This window comes from Phocoena sinus, chromosome 5 (genome assembly GCF_008692025.1).
Source record: "Phocoena sinus isolate mPhoSin1 chromosome 5, mPhoSin1.pri, whole genome shotgun sequence".
Taxonomy (NCBI): Eukaryota; Metazoa; Chordata; class Mammalia; order Artiodactyla; family Phocoenidae; genus Phocoena; species Phocoena sinus.
This window is the reverse complement of record NC_045767.1, coordinates 99,479,030-99,502,409: the sequence shown is the minus strand read 5'-3', so window position 1 is coordinate 99,502,409 and position 23,380 is coordinate 99,479,030. Positions and strand designations below refer to the sequence as shown.

Here is a 23,380-nt window from a genome sequence, read left to right as displayed (position 1 = left end):
ATCCTGCTTGTCAAGTTGAAATATAAGCTCTTGCCCGAGTCAGAGCTCCAAGTTTTCTCAGGTGCCTAGAAGAGCAGTCTTGCAATTAGGAAGATTCCGATTGAGACGATGTCTCTGTTAGAGCGATATTTCTCCCTCCAGGGCCTGTACAGCTATTAGGAAATGGGTCCACCAAGAGAGAAGGGAGTAAATCTGTTTGACTGCATTGTCTTGGAAAAAATAATTTTAATTTCTTGCTTGTCTTTATAACAGTTCTTCAAAGCTTCGTACTTTGGCCAGAGGTTTGTCTCCTGCATACCTGAGATTTGGTGGCACGAAGACGGACTTTCTCATTTTTGATCCCAAGAAGGAACCAACCTTTGAAGAGAGAAGTTACTGGCAATCTCAAGTCAACCAGGGTGAAACTTTAAAGATTAACCATATATCTGAGTTAACTTGATAACTTGAGTCACTCGTGGGCATTCTCAGAGGAGAGCTATTGCTCACATCTAACAATTAATAAGAGATGAAGGGCTCCCAGTGGACCCGTGGAGGCACCTATACAAAAGGAGGAAGCGGTGGGCAGGTTTCCTCCTCCTGATGTTTTCATGAATGTGAGACATTGGGGCAGCGGGGATGGTGTGCTGGACACAACATTGGGGCAGGGGAGAGTTAATTGTGGTGTAAACAGAACAATGATTGTAGCTAAAAGGACAGAGCTGCCTAGAGGGACCTGTGGGTAGAAATGCACCAAAACAAAAAGAGTATTTCCTGCTCAAGACACAGCACTGATCAAAACCCATTTATTCCAAAAAATGTGGATGAAAGGTGTAATAAGGGGACATGGAGATATGCTCTGCTTCTAAGAATGGATTTCAAGACTTGATTTGTTGGGCAGTGGTTCTCAAACTTTATTGACTAGACATAATCACCTGGGGTGAGTTTGAATATTTGGATTCTTGGGCTCCAAACTTAGGTTACAAGTTGAGCAGGCTCCTCAGGTGATTCTGATATTGGGAGTCTGTGGGCTTCATCTGAGAAACACCCTGGGGCGCCACGAGGATTTGCCCTGTGTCTTTCATAAGTGCTATACAGACATCAAATGGAAGCTAAATCATTATCTTAACAGTTATTAAAGAACCATGTATATCATTGAATTACAATAGTGAATTATGATATATAAATGAACAATATTTTATTGTTTTATATATTACATATTTCCTTCTGTTTATTTTCTGCAGTTAGGAAGTGTTTAGAACCATTAATAACTGTGCCAATTGATAGAATAGTGATTAGAAAAAAAGAAAAACGCAGGAGAGTTTTCTTAGTGTAACAGGTTGGAATATATTTAGACCTGGCCCTTTCTCACCAGTCATATACATTCAAAAGGTCCCATAAATTTAGATAGGAAACTGTCCTTTGCTCATCAATTTTCTTCATCCTGTAGGGAGGGGGGATCACTGGGGTTATCCAAGTGCTTCAGAAACATCCTTTGTGAGCACAGGGGTAGATGAGGCACCCGCTGTCAGAGAGCCAGAATGTGCAGCTTCCCAGAAAGGAAGTCACTGGGGGGTCAGCCAGTCCTGACAGCCACCCCCAGCAGCCCTGCTGCCTTGTGATAAGGAAGCACAGTCTGCCTGATAGGATAGTGGTGGATTTTCCAAGTACACATGTTGTGGTCTCAGGAGCTTTGATGATACCAAATTTGAAGGAATAAAAGTCAACATTTCCTGTCCTACCATTTGGCAAGAGGAAATCACCATAAAGCAGATATAGTCCATGTAAAACAAATTTCTATGTATGTTGAAAGTGAACCTTAAGAGAACAGAACTGTGTTTTTTTCCGGTGGGTTCTCTAGTAATTTCAGGTTTCTGAGGAGACCTTCTGAATTGTTAAATAACTTGAAGTTATGTCCAATGTATCTATGTCCAGTATATGTCCAGTGTTTCTTCAGAAACCTGCCCTTTGGCTGTTTTTTTGTGGTAATTGATTAGCCAGCAAATTTGACATGTATAGCAGAATATATCCTTCTCTGATGTTACACTTAACAACCAGAAACTCAATTGTCCTGCTTTAGTCACATAAATAGCTAACTAAATAAGTGTATGGGATTTCAACCGTGTCATTGTGAAAATAGATCTCTAAATTTTTTACTCCATTTGCAGATATTTGCGAATCTGCATCAGTCCCTTCTGATGTGGAGAGGAGGTTGAAGTTGGAATGGCCCTTCCAGGAGCAATTGCTACTCAGAGAACAGTATCAGAAAAAGTTCAAGAACAGTACCTACTCAAGTAAGAAATGAAAGGTATCCTGCAAGTGTCCCAGCCCCCAAAATATTTGGATGGCTTGAACTTGGGCTTGAATCTAATAAGCCCTATAGCAGTTGCGTAAAGCTGCATAATCCTCAAATGTTAGCAAGAGTTAATGGGCAATCTTCAACCTCAAACTTCTGTTTTTTACTTTTCTTCTCCTGACTTTGCCTACTAGCCACGGAGTGAAATATAGAATCATTCATTCACAAGCTAATAATGACCTTTACTGCTCTGAAGAACTGGGAAGTCAAGGAAGACATGGATATACTCCTTGTGTAAAAGTAAAATATAAAAGTGTGAAGAGTAAAACGTGAAACCATTCACACCTCATTGTGCGTTCTGTTTCCCCTCCAAGAAGCAGCCACTGCCCTGCCAGTGATGTGTTGTGTATCACTGGCAGGGCAGCTTTCTCATTTTCTTTCCTCTGTGGGTTTGAAAACACAGGACTAGCTCAACTAACCAGGAATTTATTTCCATTCATGGAAACACTTTTCCAGTGTTTAAATGGGATGATGTCATGCAGGGCTTTACCACAAACAACTGAAACAAGCAATCCTTATCTAACTATGAAATATATTTTTATCCAAAAGTTGATGTTTTATACCCAGCTAAGGGATGATGTTGCCCCAGATCTCAGTTAAGAAAATAACCTGCTTAGATACGCTACAACTGTCTTCTTTTGGCTTTTGAAAAATAAATGATCTTGAAGTTAGTTTGGGTTAGTCAACATTTCTAAGAGTACATTATTGACAGTAAATTATTTCTTTGTAAGATTTTACTATACACTACCTAGATTCCAGTGTGTACAATGGATTTTTTATTTTTATATTTTTTATTTATAAGGTAAGGGAAAAAGTAACACATAAGAAATCAGAAAATAGGTTATATGCTAAGAGAAAATGTGGTCCTCTAAATTAATTTTTGCATTTTAAAGCAGAGGGCAGAGGGGAGCTATGCTAACGGTTTAATAACATGATCTATGGTTGAACAGAATTTGGCAGGACAGAGCCTTCTCAGATCCCATTAAAGGGATAACAGAAGTCCAAGAGACCCACAGCAGGAAGGCCTTATTTGTAATTAATCATCTGAAATAGGCCTGCTAGGAGAAGACCCTATGGTATTAGGTAATCTATAGCTTTATACTTTTTTTCTTGGTCGTCTTAAACATATGCCAATTTACCTTAATTTTAAAAAATTAATTATTTATTTTTGGCTGTGTTGGATCTTTGTTGCTGTGCGTGGGCTTTCCTCAGTTGCGGCGAGCTGGGCTACTCTTCGTTGCAGTGGCAGGCTTCTCTTTGTGGTGGCTTCTTTTGTTGTGGAGCACGGGCTCTAGGCACGTGGGCTTCAGTAGTTGTGGCTCATGGGCTTAGTTGCTCTGTGGCATGTGGGATCTTCCCAGACCAGGGCTTGAACCCGTGTCTCCTGCATTGGCAGGCAGATTCTTAACCACTGCACCACCAGGGAAGTCCTAAATTTTTCTTTAAAAATGTTTGCTACCTCACATGATCTTTTTGGAACCAAGATGGTAGGTTTTCAATACCTTTTTCCTGCCTTTGGGATTGGGGCCTTCATAGCTTCTGCACCAGGGGAAAGCCCTTCTTTTACTAACTATGTAGCTGGGTCAGTATAATTCCAGCCACCCTAGTGGCGATGCTAAAATGTATAACAAATACAGATAGTTAATTTGTATTTGGAAATATTTGACTTCTGATTTGAAATTTTCTATTTTAATCTGCATGTATTAGAAACATATAGATAGAAATCTATGGGACTTCCCTGGCGGTCCAGTGGTTAAGACTTCGCCTTCCAGTGCAGCTGGTATGGGTTTGATCCCTGGTTGGAGAGCTAAGATCCCACATGCCTCATGGCCAAAAAACCAAAACGTAAAACAGAAGCAATATTGTAACAAATTCAATAAGGACTTTAAAAGTGGTCCACATTAAAAAAGTCTTAAAAAAAATAAACCTACTGCATTTGGTCTGGACACCAGCTCATTTATAAGGTTATCTGAGAAGCCAATAGGTGTCTCTACACATGGCTCTGCATCCGTGGCTAAGGTTGGTAATGCCTGAGTAACATCATATGATGCGACATCATACGATGGAAGAGATAGCAAAAGTCTATTGTGTTAATTGCTTAATGGCCTGTACCTTTAAAACAGGTGTCCTAGAAGATATAGGTGAATTTTCTAATTACAGGACCCATTGGATGGTATGTTTCACTTAAGTAGAAAATGACAAAAACATTTGACATGAGAATATGGATTCACACTGTAAACCTGTCTGGGCAGGAAAAGGAAGCAATGTTACAGGTATAATGTTGAGTGCGACTACAGAAAGGAGGACTCCCTTATTAAAATAATAATATTTAATAAGCTAATCCTTTTTTCTCCTTCTTCTCCACCTTTCTTCCTCATCATCCCACTCCCACACTGGATGCTGGACACATTTATGTAAACAAAAATGGTATAATAGTCAGTGCCAATGTATAATGTGTCATTTAGATTGTCTTCATTCCAGGGGTCTTTCCACCCTTTCATACGGTAAGAGATAAGAGATTGGATAATGACTGGGAATTGGATAATTATCTGTGAGTTTTCTTATTTTGAGGAGGGAATAGGCTGGGTGGGTTTTATTTTTAAGAGTGGATTTTAACTCAGTAATATACAGCCCTTATTCTAGGAGATGTTACTGTTACAGAGGGCATATAATAGAATTTCAAGCTACTTAAATTCAAAGTGTTTTTGGAAAAATGTGGAAATAGAGGAAGAGTAAGGAATGAGCTGAATAAATACTCAAAAATGAAAACATTCTATGTTTCTTGAAAATGCCATAATCCTTGTAGAAGGTCTAGGCAATAATAGTGCTTTATATCTGTAAGAGTTTTATGGCTTACAAAGGGTTTTCACATGTGCTATTTCAGCTTGGTTTTGTGAGGTAGATGGTTGATGGTACTAGTTCCAGGATTGTAGATCTGTAGCCAGGGCTCATGCAGGTAAAGGGATCACTCCTGATCATTCAGTCTGTAAGTGGGATAGTGAGGCTGGGAGCTCAGATCTATGACTCCTGATTTAGGACACTTTCTACAACATGATTAGCAGTATATGTCTAAAAGATAACTGTGACTAGGACAGTCACAGGGCCTTTATTACAGGCTCTATTACTGTGGCACTGTCACCAAATAGCTATGTGATATTGGGCAAAGCATTTTATTTCTTTGGGTGTCAGTTTCCTCATAGAAAAATGAGGGCGGAGGTTTGGGGAGGACTCCATAATCCCAAAGTCCCATGCTGTCCTCCACTGTGGCCCTAAGATCCCAGGAACAGGCTAGGACTCAGAGAGCTTTTCAGACCCCAATGTCTGTAACACCTTAATGATAGGCAGCAGGTTTGTGGAAGTGGGTGACACAGCAAATATCAAAAACACCTAAAATAGCTTGCTAGTGTTGTTACCGCCCCTCAGCCGTTATGTGCAGTATTAAACCTAGGGTTTCACTGCTCTGGTAATCCAAGTAGTTCAGGCTGAAGACTTAGAAACAGAGCCACGTTGAAGGAGAGAGGGTGTAAGTTTGCCAGATAGATAGAGATTTTTTTTTTAAACTAGGGAAGTGAATTTCTGTTTAATAGATAACTCTAAATATACATTAAGATCACCAGATCTATGCAGGTAATAACTGATTTAAACACTCAAAAATACTTTCTGCCACTCTCAAAAAGAGATTATAGGCTAGCTAATGGTTAAAAAGCTGAGTTCAAAAGTTGCAAAGCTTTAATAACTCCTTAGTGACTCAATTTTTTTCATAGCACATCTAGCCCAAAAGAAATACCTGAGAGTTTCGATTAAGCTGTTAGGTCCGAACAACCTAATAGTAACAGTTCTCATCATGTCCAACAGATGTTGATGCATTCCCTTGCAAATTTAAAAGATCCTGCAGTGCCCCTGTGAGTAAGGTTGCCTGGTCAAATTTTAATTTCAAATAAACAGTAATTTCTTTGCTGTATTTCTCAAATAATGCACATGACATACACTAAAAATTATTCATTATTTATCTGAAGTCCAAATTTAGCTAGATGTCCTGTATTTTTATTTGCTAAACCGTACCAGTGAATTCACTCCCCAGAGTGCCTTGGTGCAGAGTTTGGAAACCACAGCCCTAGGCCAATTTTTAATGTAAAATTCCATTTATTTTGAATTAATAAATTATATACATGAATTTTTCAAAAACTTAAAAAAAATGTAAACAAAGTTACCAAGTTATTTTGTGACTGAGTTTATGAGTGGAGATATTTAGATTATGAAGAGTGGGGTTTGTGTTGACTAATGAAAATCTGGCCTGTGCGTGTTGAGCCCTGAGCCATACACTGCAGTTTCCCCAGTTCACCTGAGGTCACTTGAACAAAACCCGAGTGCCAGACCAAAGCCTCTGGTACCTTCCATAGGACTTGATTCAACAGCTGAAGCAAATAAAGTAATATATATATATTTTTTTTTAATTTGCCAGTCCAATTTTGTTGACGCATTCATAATTATAAGCACTCATTGGAATTCCTTCCATTTAACAACAGAAATAGCAATTCATTATGAGGAACAAATCTGGAGGCCTTCATCACTTCGGCACTCTGGTGCTGACCTAACCACGAAATGGCAACATTTTTCTTTTAGGAAGCTCAGTGGATATGCTGTATACTTTTGCCAGTTGCTCAGGACTGGACCTGATCTTTGGTCTAAATGCATTACTACGAACTGCAGATTTGCACTGGAACAGTTCCAATGCTCAGTTACTCCTGGACTACTGCTCTTCCAAGAGTTATAACATTTCTTGGGAACTAGGCAATGGTAAGTGCTCCCCTGCCCCTGCCCGGGGAACATTTCAATAATAAGAAGATTCCCCCACTTTGGCATTATTTGTTCCTATCTATGACCTTCTTTTTAATAATAGCAAACATGCTTTTTGCCTTGGAATATTTGTGTAAGTGCTCAGTGGTGTGAGTTTGGAATTACTTGTGGCAGAAAACTCCTTATGTATCCCAGAACCTATCGTTAATCCCAGTTTATGTTACATTTGAGCACTTCCACAGCTCCCTGGTTCCCCTGAGATCTTCAGGGTCACTTAGACCTCTTATGCTTGGCAGGTTGGACTCAAGCAGTTTGCTTTTACCTTTCCATTCCTTCCTCTGTTCTCAACTTGTCAATCTCAGCAACACCATCCCAACACTCATAATGGGTTCAAGCTAGAAGTTCTGGTACAGAGTCTTACCTGGGTCAAGCTCTTGATTGTCTCCTTTGTCATTCTTTTATTGTGAGGAACTTATAAACTGTAACTAAAGTGCTAGTGATTAGCCATATTCATTCAAACATATTTACAATGCTTTGTTCACACATCAGCCGATGGAACTGAAGATAAAATGGGAAATGAGGTATAGTAATATGATGAGCACATACTATATTCCAGGCACTGTTCTGAGCATTTAATAAGTATTAGCTTATTTTATCTTTATAATTGCCCCGAGGTGAACACAATTATGACATTCATTTCATAGATGACAAAAGAGGCACAAAAATTTTAGCTCAATAGCTGTGTGATGCTGGGCAATTATCAGTGAGAGGAATCTTACAGGAGTTAGGATTTGAACGCAGGCAGTCTGGCTCTAGTAGGAGGTCCCTGCTCTCTTGAGACTTCTGTTCTAGAGGTAGGGAGGCAGACCAACCAGAAAGCAAGCAAAGAAGTGATACATGTCTATAGCGGTATGTATTATAATAAAGTCTAGCAGCAGATTTTGGGATTGGGTTACTGAGGATAACTGGCAAGTTGAAGCACTGAAAACAGAATAAAAGGAAGGGTCAAGGCAACCATATCTTAGTTAGATGCTGAACAACTTTACTGCAGCAACTATGTGAATAATAGTTCATCTGAACCCATCCTTACCCATCTCTGTACATCTCACCTTCCCTACTTTTCTACCCTACCCATCCCCAGCTCCTGCTCTTCAGAGTAAGATAAAAGAGTGTCATCATGTGCCCCTCTTCCCCGGGCCCCATTTTGCAAAGGGAAGGTCTGGTTTCCGGGGTGAAGGAGAAGAGTAAGGTAATTTGGGAAGTAGATTGGACACTTTCCATGCCTCCCTCCCCTCCCTTCAGCTTTGCTACTTCCAGACTCACATGCACATATAATTTGCACTTATAATTCTCAGTAAGACTTTTTTTTAAAATAAATTTATTTATTTACTTTTGGCTGTGTTAGGTCTTCGTTGCTCTGCGCGGGCTTTCTCTAGTTGCAGCGAGCAGGGGCTACTCTTCTTTGCGGTGTGCGGGCTTCTCATTGTGGTGGCTTCATTTGTTGCATAGTATAGGCTCTAGGTGTGCAGGTTTCAGTAGTTGTGGCTCGTGGGCTGTAGAGCACAGGCTCAGTAGTTGTGGCGCACGGGCTTAGTTGCTCCGCGGCATGTGGGATCTTCCTGGACCAGGGCTTGAACCCGTGTCCCTGCATTGGCAGGTGTATTCTTAACCACTGCGCCACTAGGGAAGCCACTAGGGAAGACCCTCAGGAAGACTTTTAATTACATGGTAGAAATAGGTTTTTAAATGTCTTCTCCCACACAATCTTTTTTTTAAAGTAAATTAGGTTATTAAATACTGAATACAGACTATTTCCTAAATATCCACTAGTTTAATATCCCAATTATTAATTTCCAACTGTTTTATTACCCCCAATACTTCATTTATATAACTTATATTTTTATTTTCCTGGAATATCTTCTTTATAACTGGAGATTTTACTTTCCTTGACTTTGGATTCTAAGTTTTTGTAATATGAAAAATGCTCTGTTGCTTTTATATGCTGCTTTTATGTTTGCTTTTAAATAAAAAATTTTCTAGGTAAGCAATTATTTTGCGAATTGCTGTCTTTCAGAACCTAACAGTTTCCGGAAGAAGGCTGGTATTTTCATCGATGGATTGCAGTTAGGAGAAGATTTTATGGAGTTGCATAAACTTCTAGGAAAATCTGCTTTCAAAAATGCAAAACTCTATGGTCCTGATGTTGGCCAGCCTCGAGGAAAGACTGTTAAGATGCTGAAGAGGTAAGAGCTAGAGGAAGCAGAACCACTTTTCTTAAATATAATATTTTTCTTTGGTGGAGAATCCTCAATAAACCACCTGTTATTAAACAATTTGTTGCCTGACTAGAAGGTTTACCAAAAGAGGAAACATTGACTGGCTCAGAATACCCTCAGAATGCCCTCAAAGATTTGGGGGCAAATGGCACCTGTGATAAAATTTGTATCAGAATTAGGAAGTTTGTGTTGCTTTATCCTAAAGTAGTAACCAGCCTATTTCTAGGGAAGACAACTCTTGTGCATTTATTGTTCATATAAGGATTAAGTGATAACATAATAGATTTTTTTTTCTAGTTTCTTGAAGGCTGGGGGAGAAGTGATTGATTCAGTTACATGGCATCAGTAAGTATGTCTCCTACTGTTTATACTGAGAAAGTAAAGCTAGCTTTACTTATTACCTAGTTTTCAAAAAATTGTTTTCATTTAATTGCTAATTGACTTTATAGTTCCCGATAAGAAACAGTCTCAAGCAGCATTGTACTAGGATCTTAACATTAATAAAACAGAAATTTAAACTTGTTTTAAGTAACGTGGTAGTTTCTACAAGATCAAGGCACACTATCGTTTAAGTCATGGAATAGATGTAGCTAATAGTAGTTAAAACTAATATGCTTGCCAAAGAATGGGTAACCCACAAATACCTGCATTTGTGACTATGTTTTCTCAAGACAGAATAAATGGTCCCCTTCCATCTTGTTCTCTCCTTAGTAGAACTTCTGCTTTTTTTTTTTTTTTTTTTTAATAGCACAGGGGTGGGAAGAAGTAGAAAGGAGGGCAAGGGCGGCCAATTAACTTAAAAGCAGAAAGTAAAGTTTGTTACTTTTTCCTGAATATTTTCTGAATAATTTAGCTACTACTTGAATGGGCGAATTGCTACCAAAGAAGATTTTCTAAACCCTGATGTACTGGACACTTTTATTTCATCTGTGCAAAAAATTTTCCAGGTAATAGTCTTCTTATTCTTTTTAATGTAAAACCAAAGTCCTTATTTTGTAGTCTAGCTAGTCCTAAATTCTACAGGTATATAAATTTACATGTTTTTCCAATTTTAGAGAGCAGGCACTAGGTCTTACTCACCTTCAGTTCCCCTTAGTGTCGGGTCTTACCCATGTATGTTGATTGGAAATTAAAAATACTTCCAATGGCCTTTGGGTAGAGTGAACTCTCAGAGTCCATAAGAAAAGAATGGGATTATTTACATTTCTTCCACACCTAGTATTCCAATAAAAGGTAATTGCCCAAGACCTAAATGACCGCGAAAATATTTTTTAACTATACTGAACGGATGGATCTGGGAATGCAAGGTTTTGAATATTGAATAATCTTCAGCACCATATTTGGTCAGCTTGTTTGCAATTACTGTGGAGACTTTCCTGTTCCATACATAGGCTGTTGAGGAGACCAGACCCCACAAGAAGGTTTGGTTAGGAGAGACCAGCTCTGCGTATGGGGGTGGAGCGCCCTTGCTGTCCAACACCTTTGCTGCTGGCTTTATGTGAGTGAATTTGCACTTGTCTCAGGGACCAGATAGCATTCTCCTGTTCTTCTGTTCAGTTGAAATAACTCGTCAGACAAAAATCTGGTCAAAGACAGTTTCTGTGGCTGAGCTCCAAAGTTTGTGCCAGATTTTGCAAGAAAATGATTTACTAAAGTTGGTTGGACATCTTTAACATGTGCCCAAATTAATCACTGTATGAATGAACTGCTTTAGAAGTTTTGTTCCTTAATTATGGCCCATAAATATGTCAAGCATTCCTTTCTCTAAAGAAATACATTGTAAAAGAGTGCATCAAGAGCCTTGACTCTGAGAAGGGTTCTGAGTACATGTAGCTCTATTCATAGATTCCCAAGAAGTTTCGAGCCTGAAAGTATGAGGTCGCACCCGAGGGGCTACCAATGAATTTAAAGATTTACTAAATCACCCCCTTATCCAAGCACCACAAACTTGATTGCTTTAAAACCAACTGGTTTACTTACATTTCATAACTCAGTTAACACTCTTAGTCTATAGTTCTACATGCTCATATTGAGCTTTATTCTCTTCCTCTCCTACCCTCATTCTTATAAGCCCCAACTAGAGCACACATCCCTTATGCTTGTGGAGGCATGAGGAGGAGAGGAAAGAAAGGAGATGTGTGTTTTGCCACTGACTGAACACGGGGGGAGGAAGTGTCCATAAAAGCTTAGGGGTGATTCACTTATTTCGCATTTTAGTGCTGCTGGCCACCAGCAATCCTTTCTTCAGACCTCACATGGAAATGCGGGTGGGGAGGCGGCGGGTGGAAGTGGGAAGGGCGGGTTTGGATCCCACAGGACGGAGTATAAGTCTATAAGTGTGGGCATTTGTCAACTCTGCTTTGTAGATGTTGTCCTACCCTGATAGGGACTCCTATAGCATATTAATAGTCTTCTAGGATTTGTTATCATGCAGAAGTGTGAGAACATGTGAAGTGAAGGATAGTCTCTACTTCATCTGAATGCCTTATTGATAATACTACTTTTCTGGCTTCCTGTAAATTCCTCCCACACGGAGGAATAAATCAGGATAGTGTATAGTTAAAACTGAGTTATTTTGTTTTCCAAATCTGAAGAAAGCTTGGCCTCACTCTGTTCCAGGTGGCTGGATAAATTGGGCCTGTCGGCCAGAATGGGCATAGAAGTGGTGATGAGGCAAGTGTTCTTCGGAGCTGGAAACTACCATTTAGTGGATGAAAATTTTGAACCTTTGCCTGTAAGTGACCATTATTTTCCTATTATCGTGAGTAGGTTAGAGTATACTAAGGTCCCCCTGTATTAAACTTTTATAAATAGTCAATTCTCTCAATAAATTCAATGCTCTCAATAAGTAGCCAAACCATGGACAGATGAATTAGAAGAAACCTTAGAGATCACTCATTCTAACTTTTTTGTGTCTCAAGAAATTGAGACCCAGAAATAATGTTTTTAATGTGGGTTATTTGGGGCATGTTGTGGGATTTTTTAAAAAGGAGTAATTTGAAATTTTTTGACTTCAATTTTACAAGATAAACTTGAATCGAATGTTTTGCCAAGTAAATCAAAGTTAAAATTGCCTGTAGTATCGAAAGTTTCAAAAATTTTTGTCATGAAATCATAATTTATTTAACTTAAAATAAGCTAGTACCATGTATTTGTTCAAAAATATCACCATACGATTGGCTATTTTGTTAATAATCTTCAAGATATTTATGAGTAAAGTCTCATTCCCACCCTACCTCCAACTACATCTGGTACTAAATCAGGAAATATAGCCTTTCTATCTAAAAAGCCACCTGGAAGATATATATATCTAAAAGTTGGGATAGCATAGGTATAGCCTGAGAAGTATGACCTTGATTTTTATAGTCTAAAATAGCATTTGAGAATATCTATTTTCTAAGAATAATTCCTAAGGGAATTGCTTGAACATTGTAGGAAAGCTAAGAAAGTCTGCAAAAAGCACATGCCAAAATATAAGCTAGGCTTTTGTGGTTTGTAGATAGATTTCCCCCCAAAGTTGCTTTTAGTCTATAGTGGTCCAAATTCATGGAGCACACTGTTCATAACCTAAAAAAATTTTTTAGCAAAATGTCTTTGCACAAAATGGAATCTATCTTCCCCAAGTATATTATGAGTCATTTATAAAATGAGTTAAACCAAATGTGATCATTTCATTAGACAAATATCCAAAATCTACTACTGGCCCCTTCTTAAATGGACATTGAACAAGGAAGAGAAATAAATAGACACAATTTACTTTGAGTCCAATGCCTAGAAATTAGCCAGCTTATCCTGTCACTCTTTCTAAGTAGTACCAGCTATTTATGATGTTATCTAAAGCTTCTCAGCCGAACATAAACTTTTGGCTTAAGAATTCTTTGTATATGTGCTAAATATACTTCCTCCTCAAGGTTCACAAGTCATCTAGAAAAACTTGCAAGAGTAAATGGTACCTTTGACATCTGCAGAATCCCAGGGAATTCGCAAAACAGTCCTGGAATGTGGCAAGGAAGGTATCTTAGATCCATTTTTCAAATGAGGAAGTTCAAATTGAGATGAGCTTGTGTGATTTGCTGGAGGTCACACAGCTGTCTCATTGTTACTCTAAAGAATCCTGTACAAATCCTGGCTCTGAGCCTGCTTCCTTTCTACCCCAAGTCATGGAACCATGCTACGTCTCCTTTGAAAACATTTAATTGATTCTCTTCTTGTCTTCAGTAAGAATTTTGAAGTTAAGCAGAGAAACAAAAGCTGTTTGCCTGTTGAGTCTACCTTACCCAAGCTCAAGAAGGAAGGGTTGGGGTATATATATATATTGAGTGGATTTTAAAAAAAAACAAAACTTTTTATTATGAAAATTTTCAAAGTAGAGAGAAAAGTATATGAAGCCCTAATGTTGTTTAATCCATAATTGTACCCACTCTTTACCTCCCATCTACTGGATTACTTCTAAGCAAATCTCAGGTATACCACTTTATCCATAAGTATTTCAGTATGTATCTCCTTTGTAAAAACATAACAAAATATAATTATCATACTTTAAAATATGAACAATAATTTCTCAGTATCATTAAATATTTAGTCAGTGTTTCACATTTTCCTTATTGTCACAAATGGGTTTTTTTGTTTCTTATTAGTCATCCATTTTATACACATCAGTGTATACCTGTCAATCCCAATCTCCCAATTCATCACACCACCACCCCACCCCCCAGTCACAAAAGTTTTTAATTGTTGGTTTATTCACATCAGAATCCAAACAAGGTCCATATATTGTATTTATTATATCTCTTAAGTCTGTTAATCTTTAAGTTCTCTCTCCCTCTCTTTTTTTTGTCCCTTGGAATTTATTAAGAAACCAGGTAATGTTATATAGTGTTTCCCACATTCTGGATTTTGCTAAATTTATTTCTGTGGTATCATTTAGCATGGTCCTCTGTCCCCTGTATTTCCTGTAAACTGGTAGCTAGACCCAGAGGCTTGATTTTTGTGGGGTTTTTTGTTTTGCAAGAATTCTTCATAGGTGATAGTGTGTGCTTCCATCAAGAGACACATAATGTCTGATTGTCTCTTTTCTTGACCTTGATAGCTAGTGATGGTCACTGCCTAATGCACTGCCTTATTGGGCAGGGGTTGGGGGTTTATAAGGTTTCAGAGGAAATTGTTTTAGTCTCTTAAACAGAAGTTTTATTTTTAAAACTTGGCTTTGTATGTGTGTGTGTGTGTGTGTGTGTGTGTGTGTGTGTGTGTGAGTGTGTGTGTCTATATCTAAAAGTTTTGCTTTGAGCTTTGAATTCTTGGATGATTGACAACAAAGAATATTTAGACTGTCTCTGAGCAATGAGTTACATCCTTGAGATTTATCTCCTAGCACTCTGAATTGTGGAAGTGTAGTCCTCCAGTGATAAAAAGCAGCAAACAAGATATTGCCCTCAGATTCGTGGTAGTAATGCAGACCAAAAGATGAATCCTTTTAAAATAGCTCTAGGATAACAGTCACACTCTTTGTAGGATAACTATTTGCTTGACACTGTTTTTGTTAAAGAGTAAGTAGAGATTTATTTTTGTCCCTCCCCTCCCCAATCACTACAACTAGGATTATTGGCTCTCTCTTCTGTTCAAGAAACTGGTGGGCACCAATGTGTTAATGGCAAGTGTGAAAGGTCCAGACAGAAACAAACTTCGAGTATATCTTCATTGCACAAACATCAACCAGTAAGTGTGTAAGATGCCCTTTACCAATCAACAAGTTTTAATTAGTAAGCACACAACTTCCTACTCTAACACCCTGTTGTCTTCTATCTATACAGTGGGTCTAAGGTGTGTCATTGTTCTTCATTTCTTTTCATTCTCATAGTGATATGGTGCCAGAGTCTAGCTAAAAAAAAAAAAAAAAAAAAGGTTAAACATAGGCATTTGCAGTCCAGCAAAGATTTGTACAATGATTTAATTATCACAATCCATAATGAAAATATATCCTGAATTTAAATAAATAATGATACAAATGAAGCACATAAAACCAATTTTGTATGAATGATTAATCAATTGAATGGCTATGAATGAATGAAATATGAATATGAACTCATATGAATGAATAATTACATGAGTATACTTATCCCTTTGCATCATATCTGATTAATAAAGAAAAGAATTAAAATGACACCAATAACAACAATAACACTCATGTTTTCAAAAGTTTCAACCCAGTTTCTGGAGTTGAGAGGCCATAGAGACTTTTGTAGTCCAGTACTCTGGCCTTAGGTAGGAAGAATGTTCCTATGTCTGAGATTTTTCTCTTTTTAGTTTCAGTCTGTCTTTCCCAATAGAATAATATTAAAATGCTAATTCTAGCTACAAAATCTACACACTGTTTCCAGTTTCAGTGAGTGGAAACTCTGTTTCTGGGTAGTGAGCCCCATTAGGAATAAGTGGGGGAATGGTTTAGGTGGAAAGATTATGAAAAGTGTCAGTAGATTTAATTTTCTTATTTGTTTCAGTCTTTTCATAAAGTTAGGAAAAGCCTGGGTTTATATTAGGAATTCACATGAACCCTGAAAATTTCCATTTTACCATTTAACTTCCCTATGTTTGAACGCATATGGGCTGACTGGCTTCCTCACAACGCAGCCTAGCAAAGCAGCAAAGATCTCAAAGTGCTAAAGCCCAGAAAATGGCAGTGTGAACAGCAATATTTTTATCATGTTTTCAAAATAGGACCACATCAGTAGCCTAATATTATCATAAATGGAAGGATACAAAGAGGGCCCATCATCACTATAGATACTAATACTTAGTATTATCCATGACTATATTTTTAATCAACTATTCAATTGCTTAAATTAGATAAATATTTTTATTGAGTTAATCCATTTGCTTTTAGCCCAAGGTATAAAGAAGGAGATTTAACTCTGTATGCCTTAAACCTCCATAATGTCACCAAGCGCTTGCAGTTACCACATCACTTATTTGACAAGCAAGTGGACAAATACCTCATAAAACCTTCAGGACCCAATGGCTTATTTTCCAAGTGAGTAATTTTCTTGGTTCATTTCAAACTTTCACCAAAAGTGAATTTTATTGGTGTTTGTCAGAATACCATGTGTTGAAAGGGAGCAAAAAAAAAAAAAAAAACTATTTCAAGTTCTAACAATTCTTAATATTCAGGAAGTTACATATGAATACATGCTAATACAAGTGTGATTCATTCAGAGAGTCCAAAGTGGAAGAATGGGACCACAAATTAGCAGTTATCTCAGGGAAATGTTTTCATTTCAGAACAACTTGATATATCAAGATCCACTCAATGCATTTAGATTATTTGCTCCAAAAAGACATAATTCTTGGTAACACAGTCACTAAAACAAAAATACCTATATGTAATTGCTATATAAAGGCATAGGAGTTGTTGTAAAATATTATATGGTGCGAGCTGGGTGTGAGTCTCTTATGGTATCAGAGTAGTTTTTTTATTGGTTAGAGTAAGAAAAAAGTGGTCAGAAATGTGCCTTTTAGGTGAATTATTTAAAGTTGGTTCTAATACATTTTAGTTATAAAAGCCTGTCATTGAATATGTCTTACAAAAGCCTGTAATCCAACAGAATACCCAAGAATGACCGTAAGCCTTTAAGAGTTAGGCACGCAAACATTGTAAGATTTCTGTCTAATATGTATTGGAAGGAGACTTCCCCCATGGTCCAGTGGTTAAGACTCCATGCTCCCAAATCAGGGGGTACAGGTTCAATCCCTAGTCAGGGAACTAAAAATCCCACAAGCTGTGCGGTGCAGCCAAAAAAATTAATTAATTAAAATAAAAATTCATTGTGTGTTGGAAGGGGCTCTTTCCATCATGGCTATTCTCACATTAAAGCATAAAAAATTGAGATTACAAAATTCTTACTACCTCCTCGCATCTTTGCAAATGCTCTATGAGTGATGTTTTCAGTGACAGCCTCAGAACCTGAAAAAGTACCATAAACATGCTTTCTCCAAAGTCCTATCCCCCATAGACAAGCATTATTAACACTGGGTACCATTACTTTATTTTTACCCTATCCTTTATTTTACTATAACTGTAATCATACAACCTCTAATAGGAAAAAGTGAAGGGGAACCCACAAGTTTCCCAAAGTATCTTTCCATATATAGCCTTTGTAGACTTCTAAATGGGCTGCATGTTTTATAAAATGCCATGGTTTTCTTATTTTCCTACTGTTTAAACCTTTTTTTTCCCCTATTGTAAATAATGTATATTTGGATAACAGATACTTTTCTCTATTTGGGTTTTGACCCTTTTTGAAGTGGCTATTTTTGCATATTTCTGTCTGAGGCTGATAAGAGAAAAGCTTTTCTGAAGTCGTTGAATAATAGTTGCAGAATTAGAAGTGTTTTAAGAGGTCATTTTAGATGGGTATCTAAGGCCATTCAGCTCTGTTTGATTCCTCCTCTGTTGGATCTCGCAGCCTCTGCTGGCGACTGCTCTCTGTGGCAAGGATAAAGTGAGCCTCTAAGCCTTTCATCTGCTGCTCTTAGTTCTATTCTCTAGAACGGAGGATGGAAACTATACCTCATGCCTGTGGACAAGTGGGTTTAGAGGATTTTTTTTTTTTTCTCTTTTTCTGCTAGGGGAGGTTGGCATACGTTCTGTGTTAATTTTTATTTTTAATTAGTTGTCAATGTTGTAAAAATTGACAACTACTAAAGTATCTGGATTTCTAGCTTTTCTTTGAAAATAGGTGCTCTGGCAGCTCTGGGATGTTTTCCCAATTCAATGGAGTTGAACTGGGGTTGTTTACTTTAGACAGGTCATTCATCTTTCTGTGCTCCTTAGTCCCTACGTGACCCTGCTGTGTCTTAAGCCTGTCCTACTGCACTGGCACACGTAACTTCCTTGGCCCTTGAGGACATTTGAGTTTGCTACTGTTAATCTGGAACAATGCTGAATACCTCCTTTTCTCCAGAATAACTCTCAAATATTTGAAGGACAATTGGACTGTCTTCTCTCCAGGCTAAATATGCCCAATTTCTTCAATGATTCTTCTCTTTGCTATATTTACCAGACCCTGTTGCATTCTTATCACACATTTCATGCTTTATACTTGGAAAATCGGTGAAATTGTGCATAATGTTTTATTACCCTAAGTTCTCTTTGATGAGTATATATTACTTATATTTTTCCCTCTTTAAAATGTTGCAAAAACATCGCAGATAAGTTTGATGAGTGCACAGTCTGCACACTTGTTCACGCTAATGACCTCAGAGGGTTAAATAATAATCACCTTTAAAAAATTATTTTTTACTTGAGTAACTTGTATAGTTCCCATAGAAGGTCCTGCATAGTAAGTTTTTAATAAATATTTGAAGTGAATATATGTTAACATAAAAACAGTATTTTATAGTTATCTCAGATAAATTTTGCCCAGCATCGCCAATTTTGCCAAATCTGTTGCTTGCTAATTCCTTCTAGCTCTATTTATCTGAAACGTGACAAGCATGTCTTCTATTTCTTGTCATCATGTTACTGACTTAAAAATATAAAACAAGATACTACCCTCAAAAAAAGCCCTACCTTCATTGCCCAGCCTGAGGAAATATTCTGCGTGCTTACACTCAGTATCCTGATAGCATCCTTTAGCTATATTTATAGGTGATTAAACAGTATAGCCAGATAGATTATCTTGCCCATGTTTCATCATCTTAACCCAGAGCAGTATTAATTTACAATGATCAGACTTACCTTTAAACTCTGTGGCCTCTCCTAAAGCATTTCTGAGACTTTTTTGTGTACCCTTGTAATAGTCTTCAATTTCATGCAGGAGAGGTCTTACTACCACCATTTAGAGATGTTTTCAAGGGCTGTTTTTGTCTGTGGTTTCCTGATGGTGGTCATGGCATTTCCTCCCACACCCCATCCAGGAACTGCTGTGATATAGGTGCTAAGATAAAGCTTGGGTGCATGTGGGCTGAGTGTAACAGCTATGCAGGCTTATTAGCCTCCAGCACAGCCATGGTTATCTTATCACATCTTTAGGCACGGAGCCCAGAGCTGGGCATTTAACCAAGGTTAAATGGAAACCAGTTTTTCTGCTGACTGATACTTAGGATAGAGTGTGAGATCTTTAAAAATGAAAACTTTAGGGGCTTCCCTGGTGGCGCAGTCGTTGAGAGTCCGCCTGCCGATGCAGGGGACATGGGTTCGTGCCCCGGTCCAGGAAGGTCCCACATGCCGCGGAGCGGCTGGGCCCGTGAGCCATGGCCGCAGAGCTTGCGCGTCCGGAGCCTGTGCTCCGCAACAGGAGAGGCCACAACAGTGAGAGGCCCGCGTACCGCAAAAAAAAAAAAAAAAAAAAAAAAAAAAAAAAACGAAAACTTTATAATAATGTTAAATTGGAAACAATCAAATGTCTAACATTAGACAATTAAGTAAATAAACTAATATGCTCATACAACTGAATCTTGTGCAGCCATTAAAATGATGTAGTGGATGAATGTTTAATGGTGTGAACAAATGTTAGGATGTGTTACAGGAAAAAGAATCAACTTTTAAGAGACTATATACTGATGGAATTTAAGGGGAAAAAATGTCATGAAGAACCTAGGGGTAAGATAGGAATAAAGACGCAGACCTACTGGAGAACGGACTTGAGGGTATGGGGAGGGGGAGGGGTGAGTTTTGACAGGGCGAGAGAGAGTCATGGACATATACACACTAACAAATGTAGTAAGGTAGATAGCTGGGGGGAAGCAGCCGCAAGGCACAGGGATATTAGCTCGGTGCTTTGTGACAGCCTGGAAGGGTGGGATGGGGAGAGTGGGAGGGAGGGAGACGCAAGAGGGAAGACATATGGGAACATATGTATATGTATAGCTGATTCACTTTGTTATAAAGCAGAAACTAACACACCATTGTAAAGCAATTATACCCCAATAAAGATGTTTAAAAAAAAAAAAAAAGAGACTATATACTGTATGCTCATTTTTGTCTAAATGAAAACATGTATGTACATACATACATAGAAAAGAGATGAATAAATATACATCAAAATCTTAAAAATGGTTATGATGAGTTAACAGGTTGCTTTTGTTATATTTATCTGAATAATGATGATAGATAATACTTTTACAGTGCTTACTATATACAAGGTACCGTTACATGTATTATATACATGACATAGATAAACTCTGACAGTAATCTAAATTTTCAACAATAAAAAACTTTTTTCATATATAAAAATTTCATAATGTAAAAAGCATTTAAGAAAAAGATAATAGAGATAAAAGCATCATTTGGAATTATGGAAGTAACTATCAGCAGAACTAAAAGCAGATTAAAGCTTTTCTTCATAAGCTCTTGTTTATATGAGATTTATTGCTGTAAGCATGTATTAATTTGACTTAAATAATAATAAATATGCATAAGAAATAATACTTGTCTTTATTTTTTTTTCCATTTTTTGACTCAGTTTTGATTTTAAATTCCAACAGTGAGATGCAAAGAAAACATAATTTTTTTGGAATCTGTGTTTGCTTCACCACAGCAATATACATTCTACCAAAATAGCTTAACAATTTAAGAAAATGAATGCATACCTCCTGGGAAAAGGGGAGTAAGAGGGTTTATGGACATAGTTACAAATGGGAAATTGACTGTCATTTTGTATGTTAAATTCATGAAATTCACACTCCATTCCATATATTTGCTTTATATAAAAATGTTTTCAGTTTCTTACCATCCAAAAAAATGCTGCAGATCCAGAAGTATGTCATCTTCGTTCTTTTTATAATCATTGCCTAGTATGGGTTACATGTGTTCCATTTTCTGTAAAGGGCCAGATAGTAAATATTTGGGGCTTTGCAGGCCATATGGTTTCTGTCACAACTGCTCAACTCTACCAGTGCAGCTTAAAGACCATCTAGGTCAGATGTTTAACTGACATAGTGTTCAAATACAAATTATATAACATAAACTGCCACAGAAAAATTTTTTGGTCTTAAAAAGATCTCATGACTTTTATAGAGTAGATGGAAGACACACAACTTGGCTAACTTGGACGTATCTTTCCCCTTTGCAGATCTGTCCAGCTCAATGGTCAAACTCTGAAGATGGTGGATGACCAAACCCTGCCAGCTTTGACAGAAAAACCTCTCCGCCCAGGAAGTTCACTGGGCCTGCCAGCTCTCTCATATGGATTTTTTGTGATAAGAAATGCCAAAGTTGCTGCTTGCATCTGAAAATGAAAGACATATACTAGCCCAGAGACTGAATTTTTCAAGTGCATTGATAAGAGGAAAGCAAAACTCAGGCTGTAGGAAGGCAAGCAGATGAAATGGTGACTGCTTTAGGGCCACTAGGACACTCTCAGCGCTAGATTAGCACAGTATTTTGTTCTAAGTAGACCACTGTTAATAGTAATACCTAGTTCCAAACACTATGTTTGTATTCTGCATGTACTATTTTTATTTAAGATTATTAAAAATGTATATAAATACTCCCAATACAGCCAGGGGGCAAGTAAGTGAAGGATATATTATTAGTTTTAAGAAAGTGTTTAGTTGTTTTTATTTAAAAAAAAAAAACAGTTATTAGAAGATTGTCAGATTCTTTCCTCCATATGCTTTCCTCCCATAGGGCTGCTGTCAGAAAAAGTTTACTACCACAACCGTCAAATCATCTATAAAAGAGAGACAATCTCTTTGCAGCTTAACAGAGAGCTAAATTCAGCTGCTGCTTCACTTCCCTCTGTTCTATTTGTCTCTGTCAGCAATACTGTGTGAGAGGACAGATGGTTAGACGTGATAGCCCAAAAAAACGATTAATGGCAATTTGGAGGGAAAGGATTATGTAAACTTCAAATGAAATAAAAACTGACTGTAAGTGAAATTGATTTACCAAGAGGAGAAAATTTAATTCAATACATTGTAAGCATCTGTTAATGTTTTCCTTTAATCTACCTTAAATTCTTGTTTTAGTTGGCTGCAAGTAACAGAAAACCCTGATTCCAATGGCTTAAACCACCACACATTTATAATCCCACATAACAAGAAGTTCAAGTAGGGTGAGCTCCACTGCTCAGTATGTCATCAAGGAATCGGTTTCATTCCATCTCTCTGCTCTGTCACCTTTAGTATTGGCTTCATTCTCAAGCTGGTTTCACTATGGCTGTAGCTATTCCATGGGCCCATTCAGACCTGGCAGCAGCCAGAGAAAGAAGATGAGCAATTTTTTCTGTCTCCTTCATAGACTTTTAAGGACCCTTTCTCAGAGGTTCTCTCAGCAAAACTCTCCTCATGCCTCCTCGTGTCATGGTCGCATGGCCATTCTCCCCAGTCATGCCACCATCAATGAGATTCCTCCAATTGTCTCCTAATAATCTTTTGGAATGGAGAGGGTGTTGGGAAGTCTATAACACTGACCACTACTGTTCTGTGCTTTTATCAGTAACAGAATGTATTATTTTCTCCTGTGTCTTAATTCTTAGAAATATAATTCTCCTTATGTTTATGCCTGCTATGAATATTGTCATCAATTAAGTACATTTATAAGGAACTAAAGCTGAAACTTAAAGTTTGGATGCTTTAATATCCTTAAATTTTATATGTAATTTTTATATTTTCACATTTGAAATAAAGTAACTTTTATAACCTCAATATTGCATGATTATTCTTTCTGTTTTTTAATTTATTATTTTTGGCTGTGTTGGGTCTTCGTTGCTGCGCGTTGGCTTTCTCTAGTTGTGGCGAGCAGGGGCCACTCTTCGTTGCGGCACGCAGGCCTCTCACTGCGGCGGCTTCTGTTGTTGCAGAGCATGGACTCTAGGCGCACGGGCTTCAGTAGTTGTGGCTCGCGGGCTCTAGAGCGCAGGCTCAGTTGTAGCACGGGCTTAGCTGCTCCGCAGCATGTGGGGTCTTCCCAGACCAGGGATCGAGACCGTGTCCCCTGCATTGGTAGGCAGATTCTTAACCACTGCACCACCAGGGA

General features: G+C 37.9%; 1 protein-coding gene across 4 annotated transcripts in view; it reads left to right on the top strand.

The window, feature by feature from the left end:
* The window catches only part of HPSE (heparanase), a 34,517-nt gene extending 11,468 nt beyond the window's left edge, over positions 1-23,049 (top strand). Inside the window, exons 2-12 of one of the 4 annotated variants that reach the window (XM_032632598.1) lie at positions 253-398; positions 2,145-2,270; positions 6,956-7,129; positions 9,204-9,372; positions 9,703-9,750; positions 10,259-10,352; positions 10,797-10,903; positions 12,025-12,139; positions 15,002-15,120; positions 16,286-16,432; positions 21,474-23,049. In XM_032632598.1, coding sequence (XP_032488489.1) covers positions 253-398; positions 2,145-2,270; positions 6,956-7,129; positions 9,204-9,372; positions 9,703-9,750; positions 10,259-10,352; positions 10,797-10,903; positions 12,025-12,139; positions 15,002-15,120; positions 16,286-16,432; positions 21,474-21,633 — 1,405 coding nt within the window. In that variant the 3' untranslated portion in view covers positions 21,634-23,049. The remainder of the gene's footprint in view (positions 1-252; positions 399-2,144; positions 2,271-6,955; positions 7,130-9,203; positions 9,373-9,702; positions 9,751-10,258; positions 10,353-10,796; positions 10,904-12,024; positions 12,140-15,001; positions 15,121-16,285; positions 16,433-21,473) is intronic. The other 3 variants (XM_032632599.1, XM_032632600.1, XM_032632601.1) reach the window with 3 other exon arrangements.
* The last annotated feature ends 331 nt before the right edge of the window (positions 23,050-23,380 follow it).